This window comes from Brassica napus, chromosome A2, assembly GCF_020379485.1.
Source record: "Brassica napus cultivar Da-Ae chromosome A2, Da-Ae, whole genome shotgun sequence".
NCBI classification, from domain to species: Eukaryota; Viridiplantae; Streptophyta; class Magnoliopsida; order Brassicales; family Brassicaceae; genus Brassica; species Brassica napus.
Window position 1 is genome coordinate 6,930,516 of NC_063435.1, and position 20,316 is coordinate 6,950,831.

General features: G+C 35.5%; 2 protein-coding genes across 2 annotated transcripts; both read right to left on the reverse strand.

The window, feature by feature from the left end:
* Positions 1-8,422: 8,422 nt before the first annotated feature.
* Positions 8,423-10,958, reverse strand: LOC106412087 (low-temperature-induced 65 kDa protein). Its single transcript, XM_013852977.3, has 5 exons — positions 10,725-10,958; positions 10,342-10,518; positions 9,800-10,252; positions 8,717-9,670; positions 8,423-8,615 (listed from the first exon to the last, which is right to left on the reverse strand). The coding sequence occupies exons 1-5, from the start codon at positions 10,798-10,800 to the stop codon at positions 8,545-8,547; spliced, it is 1,731 nt and encodes a 576-aa protein (XP_013708431.2). The 5' UTR covers positions 10,801-10,958; the 3' UTR covers positions 8,423-8,544.
* Positions 10,959-15,045: 4,087 nt separating this feature from the next.
* LOC106415769 (putative leucine-rich repeat-containing protein DDB_G0290503) lies at positions 15,046-18,612 on the reverse strand. Its single transcript, XM_048754230.1, has 8 exons — positions 18,342-18,612; positions 18,013-18,213; positions 17,776-17,898; positions 17,643-17,680; positions 17,476-17,569; positions 15,679-17,399; positions 15,350-15,605; positions 15,046-15,165 (listed from the first exon to the last, which is right to left on the reverse strand). Exons 1-7 carry the CDS (start codon positions 18,411-18,413, stop codon positions 15,383-15,385), a joined length of 2,472 nt encoding a protein of 823 aa, XP_048610187.1. The 5' UTR covers positions 18,414-18,612; the 3' UTR covers positions 15,046-15,165; positions 15,350-15,382.
* Positions 18,613-20,316: the final 1,704 nt, after the last annotated feature.

The window sequence follows — 20,316 nt, forward strand, 5'->3', positions numbered from 1 at the left end:
AAGAAGCCGCTCGCGGACAAGATTTTGAGCTGTTGACCGGTTTATTCCGGTTTGACCCGGTTTAATTCAATTAAACCATCACGAGTTTGGATCTCCTATATATAGTTTTAGACCTAGAAACTTTATTTTTATCTCATTTTCTCTCAAGACTTTGTCTAAACTTGTAAAAGCTTGAATCTTTCTATAATTTAAGGAAGTATTTCATCTTATAATTGTGTTTCTCTTGCTCATTAACATGATTAGCCTTGATCCTTATATGGGTTTAAGGTTTCTCATGGAGATTATTGAGTAGACACATTTTGGATTCATGGGTTAAGGTAGATTAGGGTGATTAAGCTAGATCTAAAGTGTTTTAGTATAGATCCATCTTGTTCATTGCTAGTAGAGTGCTTTTAATGCAACTCTAGAGTTGACCTCTCTAAAGCTGAGCTCTAGGCATTTCATACCCGGAAGGTGTTTGATGAAATGCCTGAACCAACTCTCCTAAACTTTTAACATCCTTTACCAAAGGGATTTGTTGTTAAAGGTGTTAAGATGGCTAGTAGACTTGAGATTAATGATTACTTAGATAACATTCAACCAAAGGGATTTGATGCTTGAGTTATCTAGGTAAATGAACATTCATCTAGGGATAGAGTTTGTTTAGGATTGTGTCTAGGCCTAAGGTAGATAGATTGGTTGAAAGTTGACACCTTTAGATTGAAACTTGATCACCTTATATCAATTATCCTTACCCATGAATCCATCCTTAGCATTTGAAAGTTCTTGCACTTATTTCTTGATTGGATTTGAGATCACCTTGTTTATATTTCTAGGATCTTAGCTTGTTACAAATCATCCATCTTCTTGTTTGCTTAGATTAAGAAAGCTTGTGTATTCTTGGTGTTATAGGTCACTAGTTCCTTGTGGATTCGATCCTAAAATGCTACAATGACATACCATTCGATTGTGGTATTGTTGGCACATTAGGTTAATTGGTGTGTGCTTAAACGCGTAATCAATTTGGCGCCGTTGTCGGGGAACTAGTAGATTTATCATTAGGATTTTAATCTTTCTTCAGACTAAGCTTTATTTTCTTGCTTTGTTTTTCTTTTGTATAGTTACTAACCTTTACTTCTAGCTTTTGTTCTTGAGTGATGGCTTCAAGCTGTTTTGAGAAGCCACAAGAAGAGGAAGATCACATCGAAGATGAGCCATATGTGTATGTGGAGCCACCACCCTTTGATGCAAGTATACTCACACCAGCACAGCTTGTGACGTTAAACGAGCTTCAGAAGAAGTACCCGGGGTCAGCAAAGACATCCCTAGCACGAAGGATCCGGGTGGAGCTTATTACGGATCAAGCAGAGCTTGAAGGAAGGGAGGTTACACAGTATGAGTTCAATGTTGCTTATGACCTTAAAGAGGTAATGTATTGGGTTCCACCATCCCAGCTGGAAGGTACAAGAATTTCCACTCTAGAACTTCAACTTGAGGAACTTTGCTTGCCTTGTGGTGAGAATATTGCCCATGATCTTGATTCTCTTGTGCTCATAAATGAATGTCTTGATCTAATATGTGAAACTAGGAAGCTAGATGAGTTGAGAATAGAAAAGCTTGCTAGAGATCATATTGAAGTTTGTTTTGACAAGAACTATCTTTGTGCTTCAATTGATCTTGAATATGAGTTTTTGATGCTTAATGAACCTAGACCTCTTCTTGAACTTGCTGATTTAGGGGATGAACTTGATGTGGATATGCTCTTGCTTAGGATAGAAAACCCCCTTGTCAAAAATTATCATGAGAATGTGAGCATTGTGTATTACTTGATTGATGGAGATAGAGTTGACTACTTTGTTAAAACCTTGTTTGAGCCTGTAGTTGACTGTGTGTTTCCACCATATGCATTTGATTCTCATGACCATCTGAACCTCAAGGAGCATTTCATAATTCATGTCACATCTTTAGTGAAGCTCTTTGAGGAAAAATCTGTCTATTTTCTATGGATAGTAGTGTGCTCCTTTGCATACTTGGTTCCTTGTTCTTGTAGGAGAAGGACCAAAGGTGCATTGGCTCAACCTTTTGATACCTATGATTAACAAACACACAAAGTCAAGCTAGAGACTTAAAACAAGCTCACTTGGGAGGAAATTCCATGTTTATCCATTGTATATTTTTTTTTTTTATCTTCTCTTTTTAGGTTATTTAATAAGCATGGTTGAGATTTTTCAGGTCAAGTCTTACTTGCCTTGGCTGATGTGAAGCATTGTGACTCTAGACACTTGCCTTCTCCCCTTCAGTCCATGTCCATGGTGAAACAAACCCGAGGCCAAGGGTCCTCTACCACCCAATTCAGCCAATAACTCCAAGTAAGTGTCACTCCAACCTTGTACATATTTACTTTTCATGTTTATTTCTTTCCCTTGGATCTCTTCTTTGAGCTCACTCTCACACAAGGGACTGTGTGACGTAAGTTTGGGGGAGAGTCTACTATCTCACATCATTTTCTGTTTTGTTTACTTGCCATGAGTCTCATGCATTGCATTGTGAATACTTATTTGCATAGAAAATTCATAAAAATTTGATTTTTTTTTAAAATCTTCATGTAGTTTCACTTGATCCATTTGCATCTTTAGGATTGAGTCTAGAAGCATTTAGATTGCATTCATGCATTGGGAGAAACCTTGTAAAGAACACATGTCTAGAACTCAATTTGACATCCTAGCTAAACATATCAAGTAGCTTAAGCATCTCTTGAAAAAGCTTGTAAGCTTCGAGCCTTGAAAACTCTTCTTGAAACATGTTGTTTGCTTGATGATTGGCATTGTTCTTGAAACCAACTCCAAATGAACTAGGGCTTAATGAACTTAATCTCTCTTGCATATGGGCATTTGCATACTTGATCATGGATATTATACACATTTGGGTTATCTTTCTCTCTTTGTACCAATCTTTGTTAACCCAAATGGCACTTCCATACCCATTAACCCTCACCATTCTTTGAAACCAACATTAATTGCTTGAGTGAGGCCTTTTATTGATAGCATGTCATGTGCAAAATTTTGAGAGTATTAGGAGCGACAATGAGTTGTTCTCATCTTTAGCTAGCATTAGGACCTCATTTAGGCTAGCCTCTAGGATGGTTGTTGGGTTTGTGAGCTTAAATTCTTTTGATCTTTGGATTGGGATGTGAGTGAAAGTGAAAAGAAATGAACCAAAAAGAATGACAAAAAGAAAGAAAGCCACTAGAGATAAAAAAAAAAAAGCTCTTGTTTTTATAAATAGAATCCCCAATAGAATAAAAGAAAAAAAAAACATGAAAAGAAAAAGAAAAAAAAAGAGCTGAGTGAATAAAAAAAAAAGAATCTCTAGTTGGCTAAAATAAAAAAATGAGAATGTGTTCATTGGGTGAAAGATGAAAGTGAGTGTATCTTTGGGTTTTGGGATGATGAAAAGAAGAAGGGTAGAGCTTGAAATCATTTAGGAAAGGGGTAGAATGATGAGAACAAGTCATTGTATGCATGAATTGCTCCTTTTCTTAGATAAATTTTGCATAATGTTCTTGCTCTTATTCTTGAGTGTTAGTCACCATAAAAGATGCATTTGAAAACCCTCGCTTCACATTAGACCATTTTCACTCACCAAGCCAAATGATTGAGATCATGTGCCCATTTGCAAGAATTCACCTTGTGTGTGTGTGTTTTAATAAATGTGAGAGTTGGCTAAGGAACTTGTTAGTTGATGAGTATTGCAACTTGAGTACAGGCATAAGAGTATGGATAGGCCTAGAGAAGCTAGAGTATAATAAGGGAGTTGCTCATGCTATTTGCTATGTTTTCTTTGGGATGTCATATTGAAGGCTAGAAAGTGTTTCTTTTGGTTATAAGTTCCCAATTTTAAATATCTCCCTCTTGATTGTTTTTAAAGTTTACTTGTGGACAAGTAAAGGTCTAGTTTGGGGGAGTTGATATATCTTGATTTTGATGAGTTCTAGATCCATATTTTAGCTTATTATGTTCATTCTAGGTTGCATTTAGGTCTTTATGTTGCATTTGCATCAATATTTGCATATCATAGGGGTTGGAATGCACATTTGGAAGTTTAGGGCAAAATTCAAGGGCTAAGCTGCACATTATGGAAGTCTGGGGTCAAATATGAAGTTATCCAAAGTTCAGGGACCAAGGTTACAGTTTCAGAATATTCCCTTGGGTTAGATTGCACAATCAAAAGCTTTGGGGTTGACTCGGAGGGACCTTTCTGCACATTTGATAGTTTTGGGGTCAATTCATAAACTGCCGAAAGACGAGGGGCCAGATCTGCAATAACTCCAAAATCCACCATTGAAGCTCACGACTTCTTTTCTCCGGATCTGAATCACGACGGCGGAGGCGGATACCACGGCCTGGAGATCCGATCACGGGGAGGAGGAGACGACTTATACATGAGAGCTTTCCGATGAGGAGTCTCGACGGTGAGGCTCAGTCCCGACGGTGACGACGACTTGGCTGAGGCCGGCTGATCACGGGAGAGGAGACGACTTGAGCCAGAGATCCCGTAGTGGATTGCAACGAAGCGGAACAAAGTGACGAGTCTGGTTCAGGAGCTTCGTCGTGGCTGATGATTACGGTGGAGGAGCTGAGACGGCCTGAACGTGAGGCTCTGTAGTGGAGCAAAACGGTGGAGATGGCTTCGGCGGTGAAGAGAACCAGTCACGGCGATTGATGAGAACCTCGGTGATGGATCACGAAGCAAACAACTGCTCGAGCTGAAGACATGAGAAGCTCAGATTGATGACGAGGTAGTGTTGAAGCGGCCATGGAGAAGCTTGAGACGAAGAAGACAAAGTCCGAGCTCGAGCAAGCACAGCGGCATGATGAACCCGCTGGGAAAAGACCCATGTCCCTGTTTCGTATCGACTTCCTGCAGCGACTTGGTGACACCGCTCGGAACAAAGCTAGCTCCGTAGCGGCTTGCTGCAGCGGGAGAAAGAAGCCGCTCGCGGACAAGATTTTGAGCTGTTGACCGGTTTATTCCGGTTTGACCCGGTTTAATTCAATTAAACCATCACGAGTTTGGATCTCCTATATATAGTTTTAGACCTAGAAACTTTATTTTTATCTCATTTTCTCTCAAGACTTTGTCTAAACTTGTAAAAGCTTGAATCTTTCTATAATTTAAGGAAGTACTTCATCTTATAATTGTGTTTCTCTTGCTCATTAACATGATTAGCCTTGATCCTTATATGGGTTTAAGGTTTCTCATGGAGATTATTGAGTAGACACATTTTGGATTCATGGGTTAAGGTAGATTAGGGTGATTAAGCTAGATCTAAAGTGTTTTAGTATAGATCCATCTTGTTCCTTGCTAGTAGAGTGCTTTTAATGCAACTCTAGAGTTGACCTCTCTAAAGCTGAGCTCTAGGCATTTCATACCCGGAAGGTGTTTGATGAAATGCCTGAACCAACTCTCCTAAACTTTTAACATCCTTTACCAAAGGGATTTGTTGTTAAAGGTGTTAAGATGGCTAGTAGACTTGAGATTAATGATTACTTAGATAACATTCAACCAAAGGGATTTGATGCTTGAGTTATCTAGGTAAATGAACATTCATCTAGGGATAGAGTTTGTTTAGGATTGTGTCTAGGCCTAAGGTAGATAGATTGGTTGAAAGTTGACACCTTTAGATTGAAACTTGATCACCTTATATCAATTATCCTTACCCATGAATCCATCCTTAGCATTTGAAAGTTCTTGCACTTATTTCTTGATTGGATTTGAGATCACCTTGTTTATATTTCTAGGATCTTAGCTTGTTACAAATCATCCATCTTCTTGTTTGCTTAGATTAAGAAAGCTTGTGTATTCTTGGTGTTATAGGTCACTAGTTCCTTGTGGATTCGATCCTAAAATGCTACAATGACATACCATTCGATTGTGGTATTGTTGGCACATTAGGTTAATTGGTGTGTGCTTAAACGCGTAATCAAATGTATAAAATTTCCGACAGTGAAAAACACAGAGTATTACTAGTACAACTGAAACTAGTATAACTGGTATAACTGAAACTAGTATAACTCGTACAACTAGAACGTGAATAACTAATACAACAAATATAACTAGTATAACTAATATAATTAGAATGTGTATAACTAGTATAACTTTACAATTAACTGGTCTAATCTCTCCTGCCTGCATGTGTCAAATATATGAATAGTATATTTTTAATAATATTTGATTTGGAATTGATATGTTTATAAGTTGTACTAGTTATACTAGTTGTACGATATTCGAAAAAAAAATCATCTTCATTTTTTTGGTCTCTAGGCAAAAAAGCTAGATGCGGAGCCAAAAAATTCTTCAGCCATTGCTCTAAAAACGCGAGTCATCGGAAAGAAGAAAAAGATTGGGTTTGATATATGATTTTTGTGTTTTTTTTTTGCAAATAATCATTTTAATCTTGATGTATTAATACAATTCTTATCAACAATTGTAATATTTTAGTTTGTTTATCAAGATAATATAATAGATATTAGAAAGAAAAAAAATTTGCAACAAATAATCAGTAAAAATATTGATTAAGAATTATTTACCAAAATAAATCAGTTTAATAAAATAACTTTTTAAATTACATTTAATTAGTAAATGATATAAATCAGCAGTTGTAAATGTTACATATTTTTGAATAACTTCTTAAAATTGATACTAACTTTGTGTAAAATGAATTGATGCAAATAATTTATATTTTTACATCAATTATTAAATGAATTGATGTAATTTATATGCATCGCCGATTATTTTAGTAGAACTGATACAACTAAAGCAACATATTAACATGTAGTTCAACCATAATGTTTAAAATATGATACACATTAAAACTTCATGCACAATACAAGACGAAATAACATAGTTGTACTAGTATTTGAGTTGTACCGGTTTGTACACAGTTGTACTAGTTTTTGAGTTGTATCGGTTTGTACATAGTTGTACTTTGGCACTGAAATCGAAAAAACTAGTTGTACCACATAAAACTTAAACTTACCTTAGTTGTACCACTTCTTTATGTGTACATGTCTTTTCCCCAACAAAATGAAATTATCAATTTTGTTAAAATACATTCCATGTATGTTTTCCAAAAATTATGTGGACAAAGAAATTAACAAACCTTAAAAGTATAAGGTAGATCAGGCAAATCTTATGAGATGGTGCAAAAACTTCAAAAAAAAAAAAATTATCACAAATAAAAAGAAACTTATCTAAATACTTACCAATTTGGCCAGATAATTGTTTTTTTCCATATAGAATATCCAATGGAATATATCAATTTTAGAACCTGAATAGTTGTACTAGATATATCAGTATCACTAACTTGGTAAATAAGACATAGTTGAACCAATTATACCAGTATCACATGTATTGTTTGATACAAAGGCAAAAGTTGTACCAGTTGTACTATACACAAAAATGATTTATTCTACAATATCATCTTTCATACTTTAACAACATTATATTAAACCTTAGAATCTGACTCATAATGTTAACATACATATTATGTGACTAAACTGAAACATAAAACATTAGAAAAATAAAGAGAGACATAGAAGAGTGAGAGAAAAATAGAGGGTGAGAGTATACACTTACCAAGCGATTTCAGAACCAAGGACGACGCACAAGTGCTGTTTTACGGTGTCATAAGCTGTAGAAAGACCTTAAGAAACATATGTAAATGTTTGTGGATGAAGAGTTGAAAAAGAGAGCTTTGGTTGGTGAATGTAATGAATTTTTGTGGTGGTTGAAGTTGAAATGAAAAAGAAGAAGAAGAAGAATGGTTAAATTTATGGTGGGACCCAGGCGAGAGAATGAGAGATTTAATGAAAGATCGGACGGTTCAGATTATAACACAGAAAAAAGATCCGACGGCTAAGATGAATTTCATTAATGGTATTATTGTAATTATCTCATTTCTTTTCTTCCGAAGATCTAACGGCTCATATTATAAAACAGATGATTTGATCTAATGGTTCATTTTAAGCCATCATTAAAGGCAAAATGGTAATTTTTCTCTACTTGGTCCATGTAAATTTTTTTTGGATGCCTGAGACTTGTTTTTGGCCATTTGCTCCATTTCAGATTTTAGTCCCTCTTATTACCCTCTCTCAATTATTTTGCACTTGAGCTATAAGAGCACTATTAACCGTAAGTGTTTAAGCCTTTAAAGATGTTTTAGTATTTTTTTAATTAAAAAAAGTGATTAATTACACATCACAAGCAACAGCTGTTCACAGACCCCACGGACACGTATTAGTATGCAATTAGTCATTCATTTAATTTGTTTTTTTCAAACAAAAAAAATTTAAAAGCTTTTTAAACACCCCCACTTAAACAATTTTAGCTTTAATGGTGCTCTAATACACTCGGCTCTAGGGCCACTAGCTGGTAAGTGAACTTAACAGGAAGCACATATATTATTCCATTTTTTACACAAACAAGGATTACAGCAAGAACACACAGTGGCTAAACAAAGGTATCAGCGAAACCACACAAACATTTCAAAAGCAAAACAAAATCTCAGTTCCCAGAATCTTGAAGTCCCCTCTGCCCGGTCAGAGCTCCACCAGAATCCGGAAAGCCCGTAGTCCCTACCATTACAACAAAACATTAGCAAAACCACAAATTAGAAGAGTTGTAAAATACACCAAAATGTTAATCAATTACACAATAAAGACAAAAGAACTTTTACCAACGGTGGAACCAAGCGACTGTGAAGACTGGTCAACATAATTAGAAGACTTGGGCTTCACTTCCTCCGTTGTACCACCGAGCCAAGAAGTGACAGCTCCTTTAAGCTTCCCCACCATTCCTTCTCCTCCTCCTCCTCCTCCTCCTCCTCCTACTTTCCCTTCCTCTGCTTCACCATGTTCTTTTTCCACCAATGTCTGGTCAGCAAGGATCTTCTCCACAGTCACTTCAACTTCCTTTGTGCTCATAGTCTTCTTCTTCTCTCCTCCTCCAAGATGAAGTTTCTCAGCAATCACCTCCGCTAACGCCTTGTCCTCTTCTCCAGGTCTCAGCTTCTCCGCCAAGTAGTCTCTCGTCAACACACCTTTGCCTTCCACTTGTTGCTTCTCCTCCGCTCCACTACCACCTCCAGAGAGGGGCAACTTCGTCATCACGGTTGATCCCGTCTCTTTAACCTTTTCGTAGACCGGTGTCAACTTATCAGCAACAGTTCCCGCCACTTTCTGCCCGTATCCCGTGGCGGATCTAGGAGTTGCCTCATCTCCAACGGAGCTCTGGTGCTTCCCGCTTTCTCCGGCGTAACCTAGCTTTGAGGCGACGGCGTTCTTCGCAGCTATAGCTTTATCGGTTACAAACGAAGTCGCTGAACCTATCTTCTCTGTGTAGGTACTTTGTTTTGCCTCGTGTGTCTCTTCATGTCTCTCTTTCGGAGGAGAGAGTTCCGGTGAGAACTGCTCATGAGTCCCCGTAGGTAAATCGCTTCCCAACTCACTCTCGACTTTCACATCATCACTTCTTGCCGGAATATCTTTCCCTGTTTCAGACTCGTTCTTCAGACCAAACTCATGGCTTCTTGTCGGAAAGTCACTTTCAAATCCTCGTCCTGGTTTCTCATCTGTCACTTTCATCCTACCGAGAGACTCAACAATCTCAGGTACTCCAGCTTCTCCACCTCCTACACAACAAGAGTAAAGTTTCATAAAATAAACCATTCGGACACGATCCTAAGCTCCTAAATAAAACCTCTTTGTTTTAGTAAAAAATAAAATAAATAAATAAATAAAACCTCATTGAATGTTCTTACCTGCATGAGTGGGATCAGTAACCTTGGACTGATAATTAGACACACCACTAAGGTAACTCGACCCTCCTCCTGGACCAGCTGGATCTTCCTCCAACTTTTTAGGCCTCTCGACGTCGACTTTCCCTTGACCACCGAGATTTTCATCTGCACCAGGAGTGATCGTCCTGGTCACATCCTCTGTTGAGGATAACAGAGACGCAGGCGTCTTCATTGGTGTCTGATGAGTATCTCTCCACTCATCCCTATCCGAAATATCTGCCGGATAAGACGCTGCCTCGTGTCTATACAAGGTTTCTCGTAATGGCTCAGGTTCAACGGGTTTAGTGTAATCCGAAGACACGACCGGAAAAGATTTTGTCCCTGGTGGAACAATCTCCTCAGATGCCGGAACACTAGCTTCTCCGGGATGACTCAGTGACTCAGGTTGACGCGTTACACCGCCGTGAATATGCACTGTGCCATATAGATATGAAACAGAGAAGCCATTAATGTTATCATAATATAAACCGTTATATTATTACTTTTTCAGGCAAAGGACAAACTTGGCGATCCGTGCAATTGTGGGTCTTGCTCGTCATATTCGTCGTCTTCTATTTCGACATCATGATCGTGCTCATGACCGTGACCATGTTTGGTAAGACTGTTCTTGATCTTCTTAGCTTTTTCTTTCACTTTCTTCAACACTTTAGTTGCTCCTTTCTCTTGATGCTCTTCATCCTCTGTTCCCCACAATATATTAGACAAATAAACATATATGATCAGCTTGGTTTAGTAAACATTAGTTTCTGGTTTATCTTAATATACGCTCAGTTTAAAGTGAATGAAGACTAGTACACTCAAGTTTCTCTCTCGTTCTGTTATGAATTCGAAATTTTGAAATTTTGAAATTTTGAAATTAAAAATCTACTTGCGCATATGTATATACCTGGATGGTGAACTCTGATTGGATCCTCAGCTTGATCATGATCATAAGAACGTGTCATCTGTGACTGCATATCCATTTTCCAACGCTGTGTTTTCTTTCAAGGGAATCAAACAACAAAACTCTCTCTGTTTCTGTGTATTGTTTTTCTTCTTCTTGGCATTTCTCTAAGAAGCATGAGGAGGGTTTAATAGAGAGACAAGAGAAAGAGCGATGACATGTGGCCGAACCATCTCCCTTTGGCTTGTAACTCTCTACTTCTGTAGGATACGGACACGTTCGATGTGTATGTGTGGTCCTGCCACGTCTCAGTGCTTTGTTTTATACGTGGCTATGTTGCCAAATAAATCATTATCCTAAACCTAAAGAAGCCTGTCGACGTAACTTGTATTAAAAGGTCTGTCCACGTTTATTGGCCGCCCATCATGTGGTTTGTTTACATAATTACATTTGCACTGTGTGGTATTTAAAATATATTTAACGGCACATTGTTTTGGTCGAATTTTGGTACAGCACTATTTCATATCTCACTGCGTGCTTTCTCGAAGATAGAAAAACGACACATCGTTTAAAGTTCTCATGCACCATTAGTTTTGCTTTTGCTGTATAATGGTAGAACTAGTTTAGCATGTTTTTTTTGTAAAAGAAACTAGTTTAGCATGTTCTTCTGGTATTTTAACTAAACAGTTTCATGGAGTCGGATATTATCCTCTCAACAATATTTATCAATTGATCTTTTAGGTGTTATCTTTACAATCATTTTTTTAAATGAAAAAAATGATAACATGATCACTTACTTCTAAATATGGCATGGACTGTACCAAATTATGACTTCTTAAAACAAATTACGATAAAATACAATTATAGAAATTTAAATATAAGATAATAAGTATATAATCATTACTATAATTATAAAAATATAAACAAAAGAATTTAAATCTTCTTTTTATAACGTCAATTTATTGATTTTAACTTGAATGTAAGTGATCGTCATGGAGTAATGTACTGCGATACATAATAATGAAATAAAAATTCAACGCCATCTTCAATTCCTTTTGCTAGCATATCTGCAATTTTGTTTGCACTTCTTCTTGTCCATTGGAACTTAACATTCTGAAACTTAGTCGCCTAACATTGAATCTCTCTTCTCAAAAAAAATAATAATTAAATCTTATATGTGAATTATTATTAGTTTAAAAAAAATATAAAAAATAACTAAAAATACTCATTTGTTTTATTGGTATTTTATATATTTTCAAAGTTTCTAATGAGAAGTCATCCAAAAATTGTAAAAATATAGATATATTTCTTTATTATATTTAAAATATGATTAAACTAGGGGATTATTAATTCATTGTTTATATTTCTGATTTCTTAAAATTTAGTCTATACATGGTATTATAATTCATGTTTAAGACAAAATACATTCTGTATTTGTAAAAAAAACAGGTACTTTACATTTTATAATATTTCTGTCTGTAAATAAAACCTTTTGTAAAATATAGTTGTTTTACATCTCCAAAATTTAATTAGTTTTACAATATCTTTTAATATATCATATTTCTTTTAAAATAAATATGTCATTAGTTTAAAGAATGTAATATTTATTTACAATTTTTCATATGATATCAAGATTATTGTAACATGAACAATTTTGATTATAGATATTTACATTTTGATAAGATTTTTGAAATGTTATAAAATAATTTATATATCACTATATAAAGGATAAGAATTATTGAATTTGTAATATAAAAGTAAAATGTAGTACATAAATATATCAGAAAAATCAAAATTAGATTTATTTAACTAAACTAAATGATTAATTTGTAGTTATTTAAAAGTTAAAAACATTATTTTGAAGAAATAAGAATTAAAATCAAAATTGTACTTTAAATAAAATCTAATCTATTAAAACAGAAGTACATATTTTATTTAACCCTGAATTTTCCATAAAAATTACATTCTTATGCCACTGTTCTTAAAACACAACCATTTTATTTATTGCTAATACTAATTCATGATATTACAAAACCGTTACTAAACCAAAGTATAACAAGCCCATCTAATTACAATTGCTACTAAAGTAAAAATATCGTTGTATACCATTAGTAAAACACAGATGTTTGGTTGATTTACTAAACCCTCAATCGTTTGGTTTATTTAATAAACCCTTAAAATAAAATACCATTACTAAACCAGAACATTTGTATACCATCTAAATATAATACGTAATTTCCTTCGTATCATTTTATAACATTACTAAACAAAATCAAATTGTATTGTTTGTCTACGATCGATCGTTCATCTTTGTCTAATGAATCAAATGAGTCAATAGATACATTCCTATATACATATTAATAACTTTGCTTAACAATAGAATTCCATCGGTTTAATTTTCGTCTGCCGAATCAAAACCAGTATATGTATTATAAATTATGTAATTCAAAATTGAAAATTATCATTTATTATTTTCCTAACTGAAATTATCTTCCAAAATCTTTTCCTATATCTAAGCAATCACCATAACCATTTTGATATCAATCAAATACCACAATATTCTTAGGGCCTGACTGGTCCAAACGCAACGGTTGCGGTTTCTAACGGTTTTAAAAAATTTGTACAACTGTATCTGCGGTTAGAAATTGGTGCGTTTGTGAAATACTTATGACTGATTAACAACCAATGAGCAGCTGTTAAATAATAAATTAACAATATTTACATTTTATATAATTATAAAAATATCAAAAATCATAATATTATAATAAATATAAAAATTATATTTAGAAATTTATAGTTTTAAATTTTTAAAAATTATTAAAAATTATTTAAAAAAATTAAAATTTATAATATTAAAATATAATAGATATATTTTAGTATTTTTTATAATTCCAATTTAAAATTTTTATTCAATATTTTTATTTTTTGTATTTATATTGTTTGAAAAAAAATTATCCTCCCGCAACCGCAAAGCTAACTGGAACCAGCTTTTGAATTTATGAGGTTTAGAGCGGTTTGAAGCGGTTTAGAGCGATTTGAATTATTGTTGTAAAACGTCAACAACCACTACCAACCGCAAAAGTTGTGTTTGCGGGTGGTAGCGGGAAAACGAGTCATACTCTTATTTTGCTTCTAATCTTACAAATCACATATAATATCTAACCATTAATGACCTATATTCGCGTAATTACTTTAAATTTAAAAAAAAAAAACTAAGAAATTTTGAAAAAAATCGAATAGTATATTTTTTTATCTTTTCATTAGTTTTTATTATGACTGTTTAAAAACTATATATAATTATAACTTTAAAATATACTTTAAATCATAAAATTTTAGTATAATTTAATAAACCCACACAATATAAACTTAATACTCAAATATTTTACACTTTAATATTCACGTTACCAAGTAAAATGAAAATTTGTACCAAAAAAAATACATCCCCATAGTTTAAAAATGGATACTGAACAAACTGAACAAAATACACCAATCCCAAAACTCTATAAACTATGAACAAGTAACATGAATGCTTAACATATAATCATTTTGAAGATACATCCGCGCGGGCGCTCGGGTCCAAAATCTAATTATTTTTTAAAAGAAAATTATTTCTACGCGAAACATCTAGTAATCCTAGGAACTCTACTCTAGTAACATCCAACAAAAATATTTTTTCTGTTGATTTCATTTCATATCATTGCTTCATAGAGAACTGTACTTTGATGACAGAAGATGAGTACTTCCCAAGAATCTACCATTGTTCAAAGATGCCAGATTTTCTCATATTGAAGTGGATGAAGTAAACTTGAGGGAAGTATTCATGATTGAACCCCATACATGAATGCAGGGACTTCTATAGTTATCAACTCTGAGGAGCTTGTAGGCCTAAGGATTATGATATAAAGGATGATATCCTCACTACGGATTGGTGTAGTGACTAGAGTTTAATATCAAGAGGAAGAGCCCTTCCATAATAGAGTTCCTTAGGCCATGGACACCTAGCGAGCAAAATAGGCTTTACATTAACACCATTTTTCTTTTTGCAGTTTCTATCTTACGCAGTTAATGGATCTGGAAGCCGAACAAAACTGGTATGGACAAGTAGAGAAGCAAACACAAACCATACACATTCTTCATTCACTTTCTTGAAGATCATAATTAATGGACCATATTGTGGAGTCTCTTTTTTTTAAAACTAAAAGCATGTTGCCCCAAAAAAAAGGAACCATAAGCTTTGAGACATTGAGGTAATTCTTATACGCAGGACATAGCTCATATAACTTTTGATAATTGGGGTTATATTAATCTTTTAGTAGAGACAAAATGCATTTCAGAAAAAATAACCCACTGATTTTCTTGACAAAGTTGAAAGTAAATGTTTTATGAGAGAAACGAATTCTATTAACAACACAACTTCATATAGTTATTCTTCTTGGTCTATGATGTTTTTTTTTTTTTTTTTTTTGATAATCCAGGGGTTCCCCACTTACGTGGGTCATTCCCCTGGGCCCGGTTAGGCAGCGGTCCACTTCACCCGGGAGGGCTTTACCTGGGCTGGGGACAAGGCCCAACACCCAGTACCGCATTTGATGACAGAATGGGTAGTTCGCCTCCGCTTGGTCTATGATGTTACAAACAAATTGTATTAGCATTACAAAATACTAAAACTTCTTACCGTTCTTGAGGTTTCTGACAGCCATCACAAGTTGTTGTCTTTCTCCTTCAACCTCTGCAAATCTCAAGCTTATCTCTGAATACCTCTCTTCCATCTCTTTCAACTCTCTCTCCATCGAACTGTTTTTGTTCTTACAATAAGCCAATTCGTCTGATAGCTTCGCTAGATTCTCCTCTTTCTGCCCATTTTCCTGTGCCCTTGCTTCCATCCTGTTAAAATTGTCTGTCATATTAGAATCTCAACACAGAAAGATTTACTTAAAGTGTTGTTATATCTACATACCTTGCATCTAGGATCTTAGTCATCTCCTCTTCTTTTCTCCGGATATCTACTTTCAAGGTTGATACTTGCTTCCTCAGTTCTTCATTCTCCATTTTTTCTTGAACAAAGCTGTTCTGTAATTCACTGTACTGCAGGCTAAGACCTTCTACTTCTCTCTTCAGATTCCCAAGCCTGGTCTCTTTCTCATCGTTTGAAGTCTTACTGACAATCAACTCTCTCTGAACTGTCTTGGCTTCCTCTTTAGCCAAAGCAAACTTCCTCTCAAACTCATCTCTTTCTCTCCTCCACTCTTGTATCATCTTCTCCGTTTCACTAGCCGCTGCACTCGATTCTTCTCTCATCTTAGTGAGCTTCAGGACCTCGCCTTCAAGCATCTGGACTTTCATCGACAAAGCCTCGTTCTTCTCTTCCACGCTCTTCTTCACCTCTCTCTCTTGTGTCATCTCTCTTTGTTCTTTCTCTCGCATCTCCTCTAGATTCTTGTTCTGGACACGAAGCTCGTTGGCCTCAGCCAAAGTCTTCGCTGTCAGGCTCTCGTGCTCGCTCAGCTTCGACTCCATTTCTAGAGAAAGCCTCTTGCATTTCTCTTGAAGCCGCTCCGCAGCTATTGCGTTTTTCCACCTTGTCTTCCTCAGATTCTCCTCTGCCTTGATGGCTCTTTGCTCTTGCTCCGTTTTCTCCCTCATCATTGTCTCCATATCTTCATCGAACGCTCGTGCTTGATCCTCAACTTCCTTCTTCAACTCCTTCACTTGACTCTCGAGCTCATTAACTGTAATCAAACATTCAGTGTACTCCAGCGATTGCTGCTTCAGTTTCCCTTCCAATATCTCTATCTGAGACTCCAATTCTTCTATAACATCCTTGGAATCAGAGACTTCTACATGCTTGTGCTTTTCCTCCTTTAAAGACTCATACTCTCGAGTCAGATCATCCAAAAGAATCTCCTGCTCTTCGTTCTTTCTCTTGTAAGACTCCACCTCCCAATCTAACTCTTCCATCCGTTGCTTCAGCTTATCCATCTCTTCACCGTCCTTGTCTTCTAGAGAAGATATCTCATTCTTTTTCTCTTCCAACAACTCATTGAGATCTCTCACAGCGAGAATCAAATTAGAGTTAGACTCCTGCGTCCTCTGCAGCTGCAACTTAAGGTTACTAGTCAAATCCCTCTCACAGCTCAGCTCATCTCTAATCTCCTCGATCATATTACTCGAGTCCTCGCTGACGCATCTCATTCTGCTTTCAGCGTCAGCTTCGTCTCTACTCTTCTCCACCCTGAGCTTCTCGCATTCCTCCAGAGCTTCGTCTCTTTCTTCCTTGAGATGACCAACTTCCTTGGACAGTTCTTGAATCCGTTTGCTCTCCTTAACCGCCTGTTTCCTCAAAGACTGCTTCTCCAGCTCTGATAACTCCGACTGCCTCCTCAAAGCTTCCAGCTCCATCTTCAGCTTCTCCACAGGGTCGGTTGAGTCAGTGCCAAGGGACAATCCTCTTTGGAAACTGTTCTCGGGGCTGTTTCTTGACTCGACGTAGCTTTCGTCTGATGTTGAGCTAGCTGACCAGTCTGTGTTCGACCTCCTGTGTCCGTTCTTGGTTGCGGGAACTGAGTTGTGCCGTTGAGGCAAGCGTGCGTTCCCGTCAGAGCCATCCATCCACCCTGATTCACCAATGGAGTCAAAGGAACTTGCATTCTTAGCCGTGTTTACATTCAAGCTCCTTTCCTGCAAAAGAAATTCAAACATTCAATTCAAAAGGACTTTGAGAAAGTTTTATAAACTATCCAAGAAGAACCCTTACATCTTGGTTATACCCCTCCAAGTCATCATTGCTAGGTAGACTTCTGAAGCTATTCTCATTGGAGAGTGTTTGGTCTTTGTTTTCCTCAATAAGTCTGCAAGAAGTTGTTTGCAAGTCAGTCAAGAATCTCTTAACAGGTAAACTGATATACAAAGAAATTATTTTACCTGGGATCATTTGCACCTTGGATCTTCTCAATTGTTATCTGCACCCACCAACACCAACACACACACACATTTTTACTATATAATCTTTGAACCTTCTCAATACTTTTAAAAAGAGAAGAGAAGAGGAGATTACATTCAAGACAGCACCAGAGTTGGCAAATTTAAGAGGTAAGGAGACAGTCAACGGCTCTGCTTCCGTAAGAAAATCTGCAAAATCAATCGAAGCTTCTCCCAAAAATCCAGATTTGGAAGAACCCTGAAAACCATTTTTGGAAAAATAGAGAGAAAACAAAAGCTCAAAAAAAGTCTTCTCTTGTTTTTTTTTTCAACAAGAACTCGAAAAGACATTTTTGTTGTTGAATTCACTCACTGTTGCAACAACGAAATGGTAAATCTTCTCACGAACAATCCCAGATTTGGGTTCTTTAAGAAGCTTCACTGAGACATAGATTGGATTCTCCCATGAACAGATCCCTTCCTTAACCTCAGCTTTCTCCAGCTTAAAGGTTGGCTTCCCAACATCATCAGGTACCAATGAGATCATCAAAGCTGCTTTCTTCAGCTTTGGTACCTTCACATTTAAGGTTACATTTTTTTATTTTTCACAAATCTTGAAACTTTGATAGATCTAGTCAACTCAACACCCATTATCTGATTATTGGGTTTGGGGATTTAAAGAGAGACAAAACAAACACAGACCTGAGTTGCCTGAAACTGAAGCTTGAACACAGCTTTGATCTTGTTCTTGTCGTTCCTCCATGACTTAAACATTGTTTCTCTCGAAAAGACCAAAACTTTACAAAAACCTTCACCCAAGATTCATATATAAAAAAAAATAAACAAGGAAAGATGTTTTCTGATCTGTTATCAGTTTTGGAAGAATGTAGAGAGGAAGAAAACAAAACACAAAAACTGGTTTTACAGTCTGTGACCACTTTACTTGTAGAATATAAAGGTTGATTGCTACACTTTTCAATGTGAAACTTAATAAGTGAGATATAAGTAGATTCCATCTAAAGCTTTTTTTTTTCTTACCTGCTTTTTTTATGGGTTGATTAACTTTAATTAGTTTAATGTTGAGTGAAAAGTGCTTTTCTTTTTAATGCAGTAAGGCATATGTAATGTAGGTGTTTTTCTATGTGTCCTTAATTTTTAGAGTAAATTAGCTAAATATACTAACAAAGGTGGGATATCATTGAATGGGGGGAAAATGGTAATGTTGGGGGGAAGAAAATTGGAGGGATATAGGGTATGGAGTGCAAATAGGGGAAAAGTGGTGTGTAGGGAGTACAAATTCTCTAATTTTTAATAGACATCCCAACCTTTTTTTTAGTAGACACCCCAACGTCTCTTTAATTTCTTGCGTGACTTCGAAAATCTTTAGTCTGTAGTAAATGTTATTAGGTGGAGAGTTTAAATCTTATATAAAAAGAATCTATAATTTTTGTTTTAAAATGTAAAATATTTTGGAAAATATTTAATATTTTAAAATGAAATACTTTATTACTATAGATTAATTTTAACTATTAAAACCAATTATTTTATTATTAATTAAATTATCTTAATTATAATTTTAAAGATAGGCTATGATAAAATAAAACATAGTTTTTCGTGGTACTTCAAAAACATGAAATAATGTAATAAAACAAAAAAAATAGATCAAATAGTGTTTATTGATCAATAGAGCATGAATACAACGTATTGGTCATGAAACCCAAGTTATAGTTACTTGTTTTTGTAGTCGAAAGTAAATAATATTCTATCATCTCTTCTAAGTCTATGAGTCTCTTTTATAGGTAATTTTATTCAGAATTTATGTTAGATCTTTTCATATTCAGAAATATGGAAAGATCTCGTTTTTATTAGAAGTTTTCCATTTTATCGGGAGGTAGGAAGATAATATAACCCGATGACCGAATGTCGTTTAAGTAGAAGAGAGAAAGGTTGGCATTTTGCTCTAAATATGAAAAATTGCTTCTGAATCAACTATCTTCAATAGTGTGTCTTTTATCTCTCGATTTCGTGAATGAAGTTTAAAGATAACTTGTGTCTTACGACCGACCATAATAATATCTTCACAGCAGGTGCATGGATAGAGTGAGTAGACTGTCGCTTCTTAGAGGTTTTCTAGATTACCCTGATCTAGACCATAAATAAATATAGTAGGAGATGTCTCGTTAAAAGTTCTAGGAGAGACTATGATCTCTTAAGTCATTTTGAGGGAGCATGGTCAAAACAGATGATATATTTATCGTATGCTTTATAAGCGTATTGTCTTCTTTCTTATGAGCATAAAATTATGAGAAAGAATTTGCACCATCGGTTTGTTTAAAAAATACTCTAAGCTTTCATCTTTTGAAGCCACTTGATTTGGATCCCATTTTCTCGGAACATTGAGCAATTTTGATTTTAGGATGGAGATACTGGAGATGTATAGCCATGTCAATACTGCCATTCCTTCGGCTTTGTCTATGGATCATTTGTGGTATCTCCCATGATTATTTTCTCTTGCTTCTTTAACTGGTTTATGATATTGTTTGTCATCCTTATCGTTTTTTTTTCAAGTTTTGTGGATCAGGATTCGTGCTTTTAAGAACGTTTGGATTTGTATGTTGAATCCTCCTCTTATTTTACTTGTGTCATGCTCGGGACAGTACTTATTCCATGGCTCTAC